The 18,529-nt window shown below is 36.9% G+C and overlaps 1 protein-coding gene across 21 annotated transcripts in view; it reads right to left on the reverse strand.

Annotated features, from left to right (window-relative positions):
• CNTNAP2 (contactin associated protein 2) overlaps window positions 1-18,529 on the reverse strand; it is a 1,160,459-nt gene that overhangs the window by 78,301 nt on the left and 1,063,629 nt on the right. For all 21 annotated transcript variants that reach the window (XM_080582584.1, XM_080582595.1, XM_080582598.1 and 18 more), the window contains 4 exons: window positions 17,702-17,920; window positions 14,903-15,139; window positions 3,487-3,732; window positions 1,803-1,936 (listed from right to left, as the gene is read on the reverse strand). In XM_080582584.1, coding sequence (XP_080438710.1) covers window positions 1,803-1,936; window positions 3,487-3,732; window positions 14,903-15,139; window positions 17,702-17,920 — 836 coding nt within the window. The remainder of the gene's footprint in view (window positions 1-1,802; window positions 1,937-3,486; window positions 3,733-14,902; window positions 15,140-17,701; window positions 17,921-18,529) is intronic.

An 18,529-nucleotide genomic window follows, 5' to 3' on the forward strand; every position in this document is an offset into this window, starting at 1 on the left:
CAGGATAAATTAGGGGTAGGATTTCTGGATTTGCTGGATTTTCTTTTTATGGGTCAATACTTTCCCTATTCTTTTACATGCATCAGACGGAGTCTAGTTTAATAGGACTCAAATGGATATGTTTTTTGATTAAATAAACCAGCTGTGTTCTAAGAACACTGGTTAGATTAAGAAATTTTTACCTCAGCAGAGAAACACTAACCAAAATGTTTGTGGCTCTTGCAAGCCCTACACAGGTAGCTGTCTCTCAAAATACTTGGGAAAACATCATCAGGCCCTAAATGTAGGTGAATTGGTACAAGACTGGGATACTTAACTGTGTATATGTTTTCCAAACGGACAAGGTATTTCATCTGATTCCTTTAGCAAATAATTTATTCAGTTTTACAGCTGTCTAAGTCAGGCAGATTTTACTCCACAGAACATATGTCATACACAAAATAGAAGCTTTCATTAACAGAAGACAACCTAACTGCAGGTAGTGTTTAGCTTCCATTTAGCAGTGAGAGAAGTAAGTGCAAACACAGCAACATGCAAGAAAGATGCATATATCAAAGTACACACCCCAACCTCCAAAAACCTGAAAATTGGTTAGATCTATCAGCTATATATTCCTTAGAACATCTGTCATTTTGCAATTTTCTAATTTTCTGACAATTCTACTTCAGTACATCCAGTGTTAGTTTGAGTACTGAAACCCTCAGTCAAATAACATTGTAATCCACTGAAAAGGTTTCTTTTTGGTGCCTGGAAAAATTAACTGTCAGGGATCTAGGTTCAGGGATTCTAGGTTCTATGTCAGGTGGTTTTTTTTTTTTTTTTTTTTTAAATATACAATACCGTGACAACTAATATCCTTTCACCTTTTGGCTTGGTTCCTAAGGAGACTTCCTATTTTTATATTTCATTTGTTATTGGTTTGGGTTTGCTTCTTATGAACTATCAAATCCAGATTAGTCTATCCTATCCACCTCACTCTCCTGCCAACAAAACTGTTCTCATATCCTGCTGCAATCTCAGTGTTTGCAGATGGGATAGCCAGAGAATGAAAACAGAGTTCTGTAATGACCACAGAGAGAAGGCTGTCTGGAAACATTGATTGCTTCTTGCAGAGCTACCCTCAGTTATTTAAATATTATTATAATACTTCAAAGGTTTGTAAACTAAGATATGAGAAGATGAAGTTCCTGCCAGTGCTGTACTGAAAACTAAATAGGCCAGAAATATGTGCCTTCAGTAACATTATCTTGTCTTAGGCTCCTGTCACACAAACACTGAAGCATCTGCTCATCTTTGCAGGCATGAACAGCTCTTCAGATTTTGCTGGAATGTAGGGTAAATTTAAATTTAATGACATTCTTATTTGCGGAGTCAGGTCTGACGGTACGATGTTTAGTTGTCTGTGCATCAGGGTCTACTGCCATTTAAGATGCTGCAGATTATCCCTCCTGGCTTCCAGCTGCTGCTCCAGAATGGTGCAGGTTTATCATAGGTCCCATGTTATCTACCAGACCAGATGTCTCTGATGCCCCCGAGCATCTAGAGTGACACCTGCATTAGCCCAGCTGTCATCACACTAGGACAAGGATCTCAGAACAACATGACTCAATGCAATAGAGGAAGAGAATAGCTTTTGTTAACTCCTAGGAGTGCAAACTGCAAGCAGAACACCATCTACTGGGCTTTATGTTTCCCAAATTGCACTTATTTCTTCAGGGGAAAGGAGGTCATCAAAATACAAAGTGTTACAAGCTACAAGCAATAAACTAGATGGAACCAAAACACCTTTAATGTCTGCTTACCTGTAGAACTATGTCCCGTTCATTCCGTGTGATGTTTACAGTATGGGGCTGTCCATTTGCCATGTTTCTGTGGTCGATGTCAATATTATATGGCTCTTTGGTACCTCCTAGGCTGTACCGAATTTGCAAATTCCCTAATGAAGGAATGTGAAAAGCACCCTCAGGTATTTTGATCTTTATTCACCAGCTACTTTCCCCTCTTTATTTTCATGTACAACTGTTATTGTTTTACATTTAAATTGCTCTCAGAGCTGGTATCCGCAGTAGGAAAATTTAGAGAAGGGCTAGTACTTGAGATTGTAAAGCTACTGGGCTGAAAATGGCTTCCAGTTTACTACCCAGAAGCATGACAATGAATGGGATCTCAAAACTAAAGTGTGTGCAAATTCTCCAGATTGCAAACCAAACAAATCAGAGCTATGCCTTGAACAATATGGACGATTGTTTCAAATTTGAGCACATCAAGTATCACTTTATTTTTGAGATTATTATCCTCACTGCAGAAAAATTTTTGACATTATAAAAGGCATGAGGTTTTTTTTTTTTAAAGAATAAAGCATTGATATGCCTTGAATAAAGTCAAAATTGCAACAAATTAACACTGGCATATAATCTACACAAGGGATTTTCTTGCTCTCAGATTTAATTGTTGTTGACAGGTGACCATCTGGACTTTTATGGAAATTTAATAATATATGGTGAAATGAAAACTTCAGGTTATATTGTTAGAAAAGTATAGTCAGAAGTGGTTAATTGATATTCATGACAAAGTACCAGACAGATTTTTCTTTTCTAAACAAAAGTGAAATATTTACTCTTAATTGCAAATTTTAACATTCCATCAAAAGGAAGGATTTTTGAAAATGGAAATGTAGACCCCATTATTCATCAAAACCTGAAATATTCTGGCCCCAAACAGCAGCCTTAGACTTTTAAAACTATAGTTTGGATACCAACATGGTTTTTCTCTCATGCACTTTTTTCTCACCTGTGAAGGTAAGAAAGGGAAAAATTTCAGTGGCATGTGGAATACCTGTATTAACTTATTCCACAGAGGAAGGTGTTAGTAAAATATTCCTAGGTATGATTTTCAGGGGGCACTAAGGCACTATTTGGAATTGAGTTATATTGTGTTTTGATTCTCCACCAGAAAATGGTTCATATCCAACCTTCAATCATTACCAAAATTTTTAGGACATTATATATTGTGCTACATCCACATTTAGCCACCTCAGTCAGTAGTGAGATTTCCAGGAGAAAAGTTCATTACACTTTCCACTGACTACAGGTGATATTGCCATGAGTTCAGTGACTATGTACCATTTATTACCATGCCTACATGTGGATGCCTACTTGTCCTCTCCATAATACTAGTTTATGGCATGAATCTAACTGTTACAGCATATACATATATATATATGTATATGTATGTAATTTATTGATTGATTCTGTTTGCTTGTTTGTTTTGAGAAGGAAGGTTGGCTAGTGGAATACCCAATGGAATTGAAGAGTTGCACCACACAAAATTTCATAAAGCAGAACCTGTATTCAGGCCCCATGTACTTTACTTTTAAAGAACAAGAGTGAAAAGACTTTCTTATTAGTTCAGAGTTTCAGCTGCATGTCAATCTGGTGTTATTATCAGTCGTTCCTTCAATGGAGAGAGCCCAGAGCAGTTGCTTACCAGATGGCTTGACAAGTACCGCCATGAAGTCCTGGGTATAGGAACTGATGTACAAAAGGACACAAGGGGACTTAGTAGTACTGAAGCTGAAGCTGAGCTCTTCTTTATTCAAGTTAAGGTCTGTTGCTGTGGTCTCAGGATCTGTGGAACTCAACAGGGTTCGGCTAACTAAATCCTTCATGCTAGTCCCTGGGGAGTGGAAGTTGTAACGAAGCCACATTCCCTCTTCAAAAAATGCTCCCACATCTTGAAAAGAAGAGAAAATAAAACAGGCAAAAGAAATTGAATGTGCTGACACCTTTTCAATGAAACATATTACTACTGACTTGAGCACTACCAATCTGTCCATGTTACTACTGCTACATTTTTAAAGCATTTTGCCAGTAGTTAAGAACCTCGCTATTTTCCAGTAAGAATGAAAAGAATAAGCTCAATTTTATTGATGGATACCTGGAATCGCAGAGCAGAGGAAAGGTTTCCTTTAGGTCACACAGAAAGTCTGTACCTACATCTCATACGACTACTACAGATCAGAAGAACCACACTTTAGATTTATTCTCATTGAGGTCTTGCAGTAGATAATGTTCCAAAGAAGGAGATACAGGGAAGAGAGATTTAGAAGGCACAATAAGCAAACACTCTAAAGGAAGAGGAAAACCTGAAACTCTGACCAGCAAATTCCAGTGGATTTAGAATAATCTCAGAGAGGAATGATGGTGATTCCAGCACCCGAAAAAACTGAAATAGGATTGGACATGATACTAGAAAATTATCCATAGCAAGCACAATCCTTCATAAGAACAGCCTAATCTGGATGGCTTATGGAAAAAAAAAACAACAAACAAACAAGGGAGCTTGACTCATGGCTGGAAACAAGGCATAAGACACCTGAACTATATCTCACAGGGGGTGCTCCACAGGCAGTTTTCAATTCAATCTGAAACAAAATGTCATCTTTCAGTACTCTTGACAGAAAATAAAACTACTTTTGGCAGTTAATGCTTTCATTTGAAAAAGCATTGTTATTACTTTGCATAATAATGTACCCCTGCTCATTTCTTAACATTAAAAATATAATTCAAGGTTGACATTCTATTGAAAGCTGACTTTGACAGCCTCCTTTGGGAATCACTGCACAGTTCCCTACCATTGGTAGTTTATATTCTTCTAAGTCTATCGGGGATTGCTGGACTGGTCTCCTATAGCAATCATTCATTCAGTGATACTGTAACGCTGGATATGCTTTGCTATCTGGGACAACACCATAAAAGGAAATTTAAAATTACATGTGAACTTAAATAATGAGGCACATTTATGAACGTTTCATAAGGGATTACAGAATGATGAATAAATACTATGAATATAGCATATAAGTACAGTATTTAAAAATAGTTGTAAGTAACGCTCAAAAAGGTGAGCAGTCATTAAAAAAAATAAAAAATTTCATCACTTAATTCCTTCATACATTATTTATAAATGCAAAATTGCCACAGATTGGTACCAAATTACCTATCTAAACTTTTGTAAAATCAACACATTATTTTTATTAAAAAAAAAAAGAATATCATTTTATCCCCTTTTAGTATTTGGAGCCTTCATGTCCTTCACACAATTCTACGCAAAGGCTTTATCTCAAAACAAATGAAACAAGTTGTCCATCTTACAAGCTGTGTAGTGATACAGAGCAATTCAGGAATGAGTCTGCAGACTTTATTCAGAGTAACTGAGCACAGAAGAGGTAAGAATATGGGTAAAATTATTGCAGACTTCATTGATCCTTTTCAGAATTTTGCTACATCTAGTTCTGGAAAAGCATTATATTTTCCTTATACCATATACAAATTCTCCAAAATGCAAACTGTTATAGTCTGTGTCACTGTGTGGCCACATAAAACATGGAATCAGGTTGTGGTCCAAAGGTGCTATAAATAATGTGATCACTCTGATAGATTCATAACTGCCGCTTTATAGCAGAAATCTTAAATAACCTTGAAACAGTCATAGGAGAGGCAATTCAGTTTAACAGCTATATTTTGCAGAGGACTCAACTTAAGTATTCCCAGATTAAAAGTGAAGGAACCTATCCTGAAAATACTTCCCCAAACTGTGATGCCTATTGCTGTTAACTGTGGTGTTGAGAATGAGCGGTAGTACTTAAAAACTTAAAGCAGAATATACTGTAGCTCTATGTATTTGCAAGACTGGCTTTAAAAATATCCCTGTGACAACTAATTTATTATTCTTCAACCTCTGCTTATAGCTTACATAGGTCATGGTACACTGGGCAGCCCTACCATCTGACACTGCTGCTCTGCTGGCGGGGACTGCTGGTAGCCCCTGCATTGCCTCCACTTAGACACAGCAAACTGATGCAAAATTATGTTCATCTTCTTCCTCTTTCTGGCCCTTTTACTGCTTGTCATCCCTTTTACTTTAGGAGCAATCTTTGGGATTGCCTATCACTGTGGTTGCCCAAGGTCTTCCACACTGGGAATACTGGGAGCCTCAGTCCTTGACCTCAGTGCTTTCATGGGGCTGAACTGCAAAGTTCAAAAATATGCAACACATATTCCACAGCAGTAAATGTTATTAATTGCTACTTTAAACGTTCATTACTACAAAGAAAGTTTTAAGTAAATGGTGCTCTCTGAAGCCCTAAGATTTGTTTTTCCCAAAAGGATTTCATGACAGAGCAATGTTCTGTGAGTTTAACTTCATTTGTGCTGGGAAAATAATTTTCAGTATAGCTGTGTTACACATCTGTGAAGCATTGTAATGAACCTGGAAATTCTCTCACATACATACCACTTCTTTTAATAGAAAAGATAAGAGGAAGGTTCACTTTGGTTGTGTGAGTTCCTACAGGAAGGTACTGAATCCCCTCAAGTTCCAGCTCAGCAAAAAGGTTCAGTCTATGACTATGGGTTTTGGTGAATGAAATTGAAGTACTTATTGCAGCAGGGCTGCAAAGTACTCAGCAGTTCACAGAATCAGGCTGTTTAAACTATTAGGAAATATTAGAGAAAGGTAAAGCATAATTTTCTCCATGTTAAATTATAGTATAAGATGACTTGGAAATGCTGAGGGGTGATGAGTGAATAAATGATCTGTTTGGAGGCCACCTGTGTATCATCTTCCTAAAGCTCTGAGGGAAGTCCTTCATTCAGAAGACCATGCAAGTTGTCTGAGTAAAACAGGTAAAATGAAGCACAAACACAGCTACTGAAATGTGGACAAGCTTTCCATGCACCACTCTCTGCCTTCTTCTGGATTATTTCAAATAATATCTGAAAATTATAGACTTGAAATATCAGGCATAAGGCATAGTGAAGGGTTTCTCTGCAAACTGCACTTTCAGGACAGAAGCCTTGGAGAATGAATGAGGTGGTTACAGGTCAGTTTTCCTTGAAAAGCAATACATATTTCTAAACCAATATGCAGTGCAGTCATGCACCGTTGACAGACTTTGCAAATACATACAGTTTGGGATAGCTTTGTGGTAAAACCCAGAGCTGGATTTGTGGACCCAGTGATTTTTTTCAAGCAAGATGTGTATCCCCAGTATGAAATGCACATATTTTACAAAAATGTCCATTTTCTGTTTGAAAAGGGACAAAGCAAAAGAAAATCAAAAACTTCCACACAAAATGCAAAGGTATCCAGAACTTGCAAAGTTATTTTGAGGATTATAATTCTTTGGTCATGTCCTCAGTCTCTCTCTCCCCACTCACCTGTTTTTATTTTTGTACACTCTGATTCTGTCTAGGACCAGGAGTATGAAAACACAGGAGGAAAAAGACAAATAGAAACAAAAAACATGTCTGTTGCAAAAATCCTACCTAAGGCAGAGTATAAGAAATTGAAAAATGCCATGACATTTCTGTGCCAGTGTTGTAGACATAAGAAAATATCAGGAGGGACCTAATTCTACTTTGCTGCTGGTTTAATATCAGTGAAATATTGGTGTCATTTCTTCTATTCTCAGGTAGTTATAATGATCCTGCTAGCTATACACTCAGTCACACCAGAATATGACTTCTTTCTCCATGAATTTTTCTCACCTGTGAAAAGCATTGCCAGCATTGCACAGGTGTGGCTGAACACAGCTTCATGAAATTTTTCTATCTGAATACACAGAACTCTGTACTCTCTACAGGAATTGAATTGCCTCTGAGGTGACAGTAGGAATAGGAAGGTTAAGGTGGATTGTCAAGAATCAAGTGGAACATATTACTCCTAATAAATAAACAAGGAACGTGTGTAGAGTTACACACATACAATGCAATTTCAACATAGTGACTTTTGAGGAGTAGCACTGTGAGAGGTGGAAGCTCCCTTCTGCACTAGGACAGCTATCACTACCTCACAAGTGTCATTTCACTTTTTCCAAGTAAATTCAAGACCTGGCTTGTGTCACCTTTCATCTGGTCACCAAGGAGAAACCAAGGTTGATTATCTGTGTGGTACTACTGTATTTGCTTTTTTTCTGAGGCTAGGCCTTCAAAGCAATCTTATTAATAATAACAGGCAATAACAGTGTAAAATCACTGCCTTGCAGAAGCTGGAGACAAAATCTTGATGGTTATGAAGCCTGGCCAGGACTCATACGAAAACTGCAGCAGAGAAAGATTCTCTCCCCTACATTCCACAAAGCTGACTGAAATGCCCACTTATAGCTGTAAGACCATCTGGAGACTTCAGTGCCTCTTTAGCCATGTTCATGTATGGGAAATCAAAAATATTATTGCATGATGCTGCTTGCCAGTGCACAATACTATGTGTTTCCTGCATGGCATTTTGAATCTTAAAAGCAGCACTTTCAAAATCGTAACCAAGGCCAATCACTGGAGGCATTCTGACACTCGGTGCATATACTAAGCAATTTAGACATCTTAATAAAACCCATTCCTGATGCATAATTTTATTTCCTTTTTGATTTCTTATATAGTCATTAATATTGAATATAGAATAACTATAGCTGGCTTGTCTGGCTTGTGGCTAAAAATGTGCTAGAGAGCACTAGAAATTTCTGCTTCTCCAGGCTGCGGTCACAAAGATTAAGATTATTTAATGAGATATGTCCTGGCCCTAGGGCATCAATAAAGGGTCAGAATCTCACAGGTCTTGATCTGGGAGAGAATTTACTCTGAGTGCTCTGAAGATAGCAATACTTATCATTTATCTAGTTAGTTCACTCAAATTTTTGTTCTACTTTCAGGCACACAGTATTCAGTTTGTGAATCGAAGAAGTAGGGACACAAAGATTTTCTCCTACATCATCAAATCTCATATTCTGTCTGTTATCACTGTAATCATTTGTGATGCATGTCTGAATTTTGTATGCATGCAGTAAAATACCAAAATAAGACAATTGCTTGTTGGCATTACTAAAATACAAACCTACAATGTGTTTTCTTCCTTTGTATGAAAATATCAGTACTCAGCATATAGAAAGCTTTCATGAACAAATTACTATCAGAATCAAAGTAAAATAATGTGAACCAGTGAAATTATGATCATAAATCCATATAAAGATTCCTGTTACCTTCAGCGGAACAGAATGAGTGCCACAGAAGATGGGGTTAAGCCACCTGATTCATTGCACCATCAAGCCTCCCTAAGTAATGGCAGGAGGTAAATTCTAGGAAACAGCCTGGCATATCTAAGTAAGTCTGAGCTCTGAACCGCCTCCCCAGGAAACTCCATTTCTACCTCCATTAGATATATGGAGATCCTAGGGCATCAAGCCTCCTACAATAGCCCTGTAAAGCAGGTGCCTTTTATTCTGCTTTGTTCTGTCTGGACAAGTGCACAAGCCAATGAAAGCCTGAAAATGTCAGGCAAATCTCAACTGTGGTTTATTCTGCACTGATGTGAAATTACTATAGATCTTTCTGTAGCTACAGCAGTTTGAACTGATGTCTAGGACTGCAGGCTCAGAATAAGGGAATGACAATCTGCTCTGTGTATTTTCTGCTGAGTCTAAATGAAAAGACAGCTTCCTTTTTAATGGAAATATTCACAATGGCTAAAAAACCTCCAATTTTATACAATAGTATGGATGAAAAAAAAAAAAAAAGTAATGTTAAATATACAACAGATCAGGTTCCATGATTTCCTGCCAGGGAGACTTTGAGGGTGTTTTCTACATAATCACAGAGAAAAACTTGCAGCTTTGCTAGAAATATTAAAGACTTCTATTTGATGATTGCACAGTATTCACAGTGACAACTATGATGGGAAAATCTGACTTCAATTCCTTCTGGTAGCACAGACATCCACTTTCAAAGTCAGCAGTTTATTGCTTCCCTCATTGTCTCTTTCACTTTCTGCATTACCATAATAAAAACATTTCCTTGCATCACACAGCTGTTGTAAGGAGAAATACCTTATCAGCTTGTGAGGTGCCAATACTACTCTAATAGCATGCAGGTGTATAAATATTACACAGGGGTGTCTGGTGTGAGAACCTCAAATCCCCCAGTTGCATTTGCACAGGCACTCAGGCACTCAGCAGCCAACAATGTTTCTGAAGTTGATGTGCTCATCTTTCATACCACATCTGCATTTGGTGAGGATTGACACTAGAGCAGGCTTATTACAGTTAGATGACAAAGATATTGAAAGTTTATTGAATTGTCTGAGCCAATCCTTAGTATTTAATTTATTACCCTGATTTATTTATTTTCTGTATACAGAATAAGAAATCCTTGCACTTTATTAGTAGCTTATTATGGATCAATAATAGCCTGGGAAGTTGTTTATAATTTTGCTGATATTTCTTTGAGATATGTTAGTGATATGTCTAAATTGTGCTCTGGTTTAAAAACAAAATGATTTTTTTTTTCAGTAAAAGAATTCTTGCAACTTATGTGAAGTGTAATTTTCAAAGCATTAGAGCACCAACTGTACATGTTTAATAAGGTAATATCAACGAGACAGAAGAATGGAATAGTTTTATAGAATTTATATGTTTTTTGTGGGTATATGTATTTACTCAATAGCTATGAAGTAGTTGTTACTTTTCAGTAGAGGTCAAGACTCCAGTTCTGAAGTCTGACCTACAGGTAGAAAAAACTGACTTTCTGCAATGTTCAGACTCACTAGACCGACTAACATTCCCAATCCAAGGAAATTTCTGATATAACTTTTGGTTAGCACGTTATGATCATGTTATGTATAGAAGAATTTTTCTGGGGAGTTGGGTGGGCAGGAATGTTGCCTTGATTTTCCCGCTTCTTGGATTATAAGCAATGAAAACTGAGAAGCTAGTTACCTTGAAACCTTCAAACAATCACCTTCCCATTACTTAGAGCAAAGCAAGTACTTGTATTTGCAACCAGCAAAATAAAGGGAACTGAATGGTTATAACAAGGGCAGAATTTGAAGTTGAAGTGTCAATCTAAGAGTCTGTGAGAGGGTGCAGAGCTATTTCACCCATCTGTCATAGCACTATGTCTGGTACGGCTTTTTTTTTTTGCATCCACTCATCCCGTTAAAAGGTTGATTTTTCTGTTTGAGGCAGAGAAGGGAGCAAGAAAGAAGGAAATCTGACCATGAAAACACTGTTGTAAGTGCTTTCAGGATTCATGCAAATATAAACACAAGCGTGAAGGAGTTCAGTTCAGGCATTGTCAAAAAGGATTGCAGTAGTTCACACTATGAATGTGAAATTTACTTGGAAAAATAAAGGTATACACTGTGCTCATCTTCTGTTGCAATTGCATAGAAACTGGGGAGCTTTGAATTTACCCTTACCTGAAGGCACAAAAGTCATATATATATGCTTTTTTTTTTTTCTTTTGCCACATATCTCTGTGGTGGGCAATTTCTTCTCTTACAGTTGATCCACAGCAGTTCAATACCCAAAGAAAAAATGTTTTCTCCCTGGGGGACTCCCTGGGGGATCCCCCACATCACAGTGTTGCCACGTGCTCTGTGCACACCCATTTCAGCATGTTGACCCTTGCTGTTCTTGCTTAAAGGAATGGAATAGTTTGGTTTTTAAAGGAACAAAATTTAGTTATTTCTCAGAAATGATTTTAGGCTGTCAAGATGACAGTTCTGGGAGGAAAAAAAAAAAAAAGAGAATTTATGCTTAAGCAGTAGACAGAGAAGGGTCAGAAAGCAAACTGTAGGACATCAGAAATACTGCAGCTATTCCTCTGAACAATTTATCTGAGCAATGAAAGGAGAACAGAAGCCAGTTACATATACCCCTGACACAAAACAAAAGTAAAGTTAAAATAGATGTCAGACTATACTTTTGCACTTTTTTTTTTTTCATTGTAAAAGAAACATTGTAACTTCCAGGTAACTACCACATCAATCACATGTGTGACCTGCTGCTAATAAGTCTGGAAACAATGCAATTTCTTGTCAGTCATCAATCAGTGACTCGTAGGATGGATTTTATCAGCAAAAGCAAGGTCTTCTTTTATTGTGAGATGTCTTTCTTACTTATAAAACATTGTATGGTGATTTCAGTATAGTAATGATGCTTTATTTGCTTTGATTTTTTTTTTATTACTTCTTAGCAGTTGCAGTATGCAACCAACCCCAGAAAGTTTACCATGGGGATGTGATTGAATATCAAAATAAAATTTTGAGATAAGAGCTTCCTCTGGCAAATTAAAACCAATGGGAAGAGAAGACTGTGGTATATCAAAAGATGTTATGTTATGCCACCCCTCCTACTGAATAACATATTTCTTTGTAAATCTCATTGTTTCGAATGCAATAAGTGAAAAAGTCAGAGCTGCCTGGTGAGGAGGTTTTACTCAGAGGAGTAAAAGTAACAAAACTTACTCCTAGTTTACAATGCAAAGCACTAACCATATTATTTTGTGTCAGTGGACTTGAATTCCTAGTGTAGGTAACAAAGGAAAATAATCTCCCTTGCCACATATTACTCACTGAACATCACGGTATCCAACTGCACACTGTGAGACAGGTAAGCAAAAACACAAATGACACAGCAGTATTCAACCAAGTCCTTCCTATAAGCAATGAAAGTGGCTGAAAACAGAATATAGTCTTCAAAAACATGTTCACAGACATCTCAGTGCTTTTTAGGGAGGGGAGAATGTTGAGGTGTTAATGAAAAATGAACTGAAATATCAGATTTGGGTTGTTTATATATAAATCACTAAAAAGAGAAATTGCTTTTCTTTTTATTATTTTACAGAGAAAGCAGGGAAAAATTCCCTGATCTCCAACAAATTTTACAATTTTTTTTTCTTTAAATAAAATATACTCTGATGTTTTGCCAGTATTTTTTCCACTGTCATTAGTACTGTGTATTTTCCCTTTGTGTCTAGAAAATATATCTAGTCTTGTCTCATGGACAAAGAGGATATAATACAAAATTTTTGGAGCTGCTATTGGAAGGAAAAATTAAGATACTCATCTTTTGCAAGTCTAGGGAGTTTGGCAACTTTTACAAGATGTTCCAGTGTTTTACTTGATTTAAAAGGCTTAATGCAAGTTAAATTTACAATGTAAAATTTAATGGGCTGAAAATGAATTGTTTTAAAGACCTCATTATCAGCACCATTTGTTACAGAGGCTTTACAATTATTTTGATCACAGGATGGTCTCAAACCAGTCTATTTTGTGTTCAATTTATCCTTCAACTTTTATCCCAGTGCCCAGTTGTTTTTTACAGAGAAGCCCCATGAAGCCACCCACACTAAATAATACTTGGTGATATTCTAGATGAGTACATTGATTTTCAGCACTAACAGAATGGAAATGTATTTTCCTCATAGAGTCTTAAGGATTTAAATAGATACATTTAGCCTGGAATATGTTTGATATTTAAGTCAGAAATCTGATATATTGTTTAAATTGCACAACATGGTGTAGTACAGAGATCCCCATGTTAACATGAGGACATTTGCACGACTCAGTGCCGCCCAGCAGCAGTGGCTTACAGAGAGAGTTTTATGCATGCTTAGTATACTGCAAGCTCATCACACTGCAAGCCTGGACATGCTGCACTCAGGTTTATTTTTGGTAGTAACTATTAGCTTTACTTCTGACTGTGTGACCTGAATCAAATGACTTGGGCCAATATCTGCAGAAGATGTTTGAGAGCCAACTTACAGATGCTCAGCATTGACTTTCTGAGACTGAGCATGTACATGTCCACTCTGGTGCAGTGGAGGATCTGGGTATTTGGCATCTACATAAAGTTGAGCGTTGATACAAAAGTACTGAAAAGAGAAAAAATTATGACACTGAAAAGAGAAAAAAATGCCCAAAGTATCGCTATCTGGTCTGTGGGCCTCTGTCTAGACTGGGAGGCTGATAAGGTGAACGATGAGTGTAATATTACTTCTGTTGCTACAACAGTGCTTACAGATCAGTGAAACTGGGGTTTGTCTGTGCTAGGTTCTCAATTGTTTCTCTAATGGTATTTTTTTATTCTGTTAGATCCATATCCAGGAAAAATAAAACATTTAGCTTAGGGCTGGTTTTGGCAGAAGTTTGGTGTTCTTCTATCACTACAAAATAAGAATATCCTATGAAATGTAAGAGAAATGAATGAATTTCCACAAAACTTGCAAACTTCGCAAACATTGGAAAATTATATTCCCATTACCACTTTGTCACAACAATTTCTTGCCAAAATAAGAAAAAAAAAGTGAAGATAAGCTAGCTTCCTCACCCTAATATTTTTTAGGAAGTAAGATCCCTTTCTCCTTCACTCCTTTCCTGTCTTTCTTTCTTATGAAGGCATATGTGTCCATAATAAATTGATCTCTTACAACCATTTGTTTTGAATGCACTTTATGCATTTCAAAAGGACTAACATGGATGTGGGGGCTCTGTAGCTTCTCTTGCCCTAACAAGATAAATCTCTAATGCAGCTGGAACTTCAAGATGTGATCTGGCTATGAAAAGACAAAACTTTTAATCCAAGTGTTTGTCTCCCAGTTCACAAGATTCAACCCAAAGCTCAGACCTATGTATTTCCAAATATATTTATGAACCAGAATATGTAGATTTTGATGAAATCCACACTTTTTTTCTAAATAATTAATCAATATAGGATGGCAAGAAAATAAATTTCAATGAATTTATGATGATAGATTTATTTTGATTGGTAACAATTCTAATATTGAACAATGAAGTTCAACACCTCAAAACTATTCAATACAGTCTGCCAGACCTGCTATGAGAACAGGTACCCCTGATATATTTCTGTTGTTGTGTTATTTGATTTAATTAGTTAACATATATTAGTACTGAGAGATGTAGTTTCATATCATCACATTTAAATCCTGGACGCAATAATCTGACTTGCTTGTAAGAAATATTAAACAGGATTTACTTGTTTAATTAACAAAAGCAGAAGAATTGTTTCTATTGTTTTCCCATACTCTTCAAGCCTCCTGCGTAAAACATTTACCTTTAATACAAAATGGTCCATCATATGCAGTTTTGGAACAGTCACAGGAGTAGCCGTTGTATTTCTCGACACATTTGCCACCATTTGCGCAGTACATCCCATAGCTCGTGCAGTGGCCAGAGCAGCCAGGCTTCACTCCTGGTGTGACTTTTGCTCTCTCTTCCAAGTCCAGCGTCACTCCATTCATCCTTAATGAACGAATGCAACCTAGGAAACCCCGTTGGCCTCCTGCAGCACCTGAGCAGGAACGTAAAACCATAAGACAACAGTAAACAGATTTTATTGTTGTTACTGTATATGAAATATCCAGATAAGCTTGTGACAACAGCTGGAATTAAATAACTTCTTTGTAAAGATGAAGCATTATCATGTCCTAATGAAAATGAAATCAGTTAAACCTCAGCTTTCAGACCTTACTAAAAGTACACCCCAACAGCAAGTGCCTTTGCTTTACACTGATAAGAGATTAGAGATTCTAGCCCTCCACTTTAAGACTTCAAATTTCAACTTCAAGATTTTTAGAGAGAACAGTGGAAGAAATGGGCTTAGCTCTATCACTAAGATATAGCCCTACTCACCATATAATTAGTAGTTATGAATGTTAATAATAATGCCACAATATGTTATGCACATTAATATTTTTCAAAGCCACCGTGGGGAAAGAGGGAAAAGATTTTAAACCCCCTTCTTAGCTGCAGTAGGAAATATAAATGCTCATTTCCAAGCAACATCAGGCATATTGCTTAGTTGCCTGAGTATAGAGTGAAGGACACAACACTGAAGAGCTACATTTGAAAATTTAGGTTAGAATGGCTTTTCTTAGCAGTCACTAAGGATGATTCCTTATTTTCCCTGTAAATGCTGAAAAATGTGATTTCATCTCAGAAAGCCTTATCCAGGGCTTGATTAATACTACTACTACTACTACTAATAAAACATAAAAATGCAGGCAAATAACAAGTGGCAGTTATCTGTTCTCCTCATCCCCTCATCTCTTTGATTACTGCAGTGTCACAGATGCTAAAGAGTCCCCTGTTCCTGAGGAAATCTGAATGCTCATCTCTGCAGAACACAGAGGCTATTTACCTGGGTGAGACAAAGGACCAAATACAGACCAGATAGGCTGCTTCAAATCAACCACACAGACCAAAAAACTGTTTCAAATTCAACCACCGCTAACTGGAAAATTTGGAGTACGAGGAGACAATGCTTGGTCTCTGTTAATGTGCACATGGCAGAGGTCGTTCTGGTGTGGTTCCATTCTATGTAAACTAATATATACCATGGTGATGAAAAAGATCCTAATACATCTAATTTCTACATCTTTTCCCTCTTTTTTGAGTGTCCTAGCCCTTAGAACATGACGTCATTCTCCTCCAGGCTATCTTGTTGGCCCAAGGAATAGTTATTTATTCTATAGAAAGTGGAGCAGGAGGCACTGAAACAATTCTTATTCAGTGTTATTATCCAGGCCCTGATGTTCAGGGTGTTCATTTGAGATACTTGAACTCAAATAAATTCTCTGTCTAACTCAGGGTAAGAATTAAATCAGAGACTGTTCTTGGAGATGTGTGCTCCCTTCATCAAGTTATATGAAATAGATCTGATTCAGAAAGAAATAAAATCAGATGCAGATTTAGACATTCAGCTTTTGGCAATACGGGTACAAAGTATTTCAAAAAATTGTTGGTGTACCAGTTAATTCAAAACTACCTAAAAAAAAAATTAACAGTTACTAACAATTCCCCAAGAACTCAGGCTGGAATATTTCTATTTCCTCACGGTTTCACAAAAAGTCTTAGTATTTCCTTTAAAATTTTAAGGTTTCCTCTTCTAAACTAACTTCACATTTCAGCTGATTTGGAAGTAGGCTTTAATTCAGATCATGATTAGCAGTAAAGTAGAATCTCAGCTTGTAAATAATGGTTGCACCTCTGGTGACACATTATATACATAGTTTGCTGTGACACTGTGCTGTTTACCAAGGCAGTGAAGAGTTTAAACATTGTTTTAATTCATTTCTGCTTTTGAATCTGCAGTAACTTGGAAAAAAAAAAAGATAATGTTAATTTTTCCTTCCTCCTCCCCTTCTCCCTTTAACAGATATGTAGAGGAATAGAAAATTGCTCACCATTTTATGCAGTTTTGATTTCAAGTAATGTCATTTGGCATATCTACACTTTAGAGCCATAGGGCTAACAATCAGAGACATAGAAGTACTGCTGGAATGGCATGCCCCAAATTCACTGGAGACCAGCAACTCCAGAAAGCAGCTGGACTAACATGGTTCTGGGAAATGCATTTGTGTGACACCATGCAATATTATCCTACGCTGAATGGGAAAACAACCCATGGGACTAAAGGGAAATGACTGCAGTGAGCTGTGAATGAAAAACCATGGACAATGACCAGATCTGCTGAGGTTAGGATAGGCACCACAGGCTCATACAGTCCTGGCACCATCTATACAAAATTTTTCAATTCCATTGGTAATGTGTGGGTGAGACTCATTTAAAAAAAAAAAAAAAAAAAAAAAGTTTGGCAGTACTGTCTGCTGGAGTCATTTTCTGTCAGGAGCTGTAGGTTGGGAAAGACAGAAATGACAAGTAGCCAGCACAGAATATTTTTCACTTAGTTGATCCTTCTATTTCTACAGCTATGGAGATTCTTTTTTCTGCCATGCAAGTACTACTCCAGAAGGGCAAATTCCTGTGTTAAATTAACTAGTACTGGCAAGACACGAGGCAACAAGAGTCCAGTATGTGACAGCAAAGCCCAGTTACCCACTCCACATCTTACCAACGTAGAGCTGGCTGTACAATTCCAGTCGTGTGTGCCCTTCTGTTGGGGCTTTCCGGACCTCCAGGGGCAGCTGGTCTACCTGCAGACTGGCTTGTTTGACATTTCTCTCAGCATTGACCCGATGCCACTGGTCATCATTCAGCTGGTTGGGAGACCTGACGACGATTTCCACAGGCCCGTTTCCAACATCAAATGAAAAGGAAACCTCTGCAGCAGCTGAAACACCAAGCAAAAGAGAACCCATCTTGTGCTGCAAACATAAACACACTTCCTTAACAGAAAGGATTAATTTCTAATAGAAATATGTACTGCTCAGACAACTTTCAGAATTTCTAAGTGTATTTAATTCCTCTTAACTTGAACAGAACTTAAAATATTTCCAAGAAATGGAATGCTTCTACAGCATGTGATGGAAATTAAATCAGTTTGACTTGTAAAATTAAACCAGAGCAAATTATATCCTCAAAGACGATTTTTTATTTCTACTAATAATTTCAATAATATCACAAAAAATTTTAGAATATCACAAGCTTTTAGAAGAAAACACCAACAAGTTCATTTTTGATTTGTATTTTTTTTAATTATTATTATTATTATTATTTTTAGGGAGTATGTCTTTTGATAAAAAGTGGTACAGATGAAATTTATATTTTTTCTTCTGAGTGGCAGTTAATTTCTACAATGAGCTAAAAAATGCATGAAGCAGTGGTAAAGAACTATGTGAAAATTTATGTCTGGAAAAGAAATGGTTTCTTATTTATATTTATAGTACTCTATTTATAGTGGACGATTCAAAGAATGTTTAGAAATTTTACAAATGACCAT

The sequence above is a fragment of the Anser brachyrhynchus genome (assembly GCF_964034855.1).
Source record: "Anser brachyrhynchus genome assembly, chromosome: 2".
NCBI lineage: Eukaryota > Metazoa > Chordata > Aves > Anseriformes > Anatidae > Anser > Anser brachyrhynchus.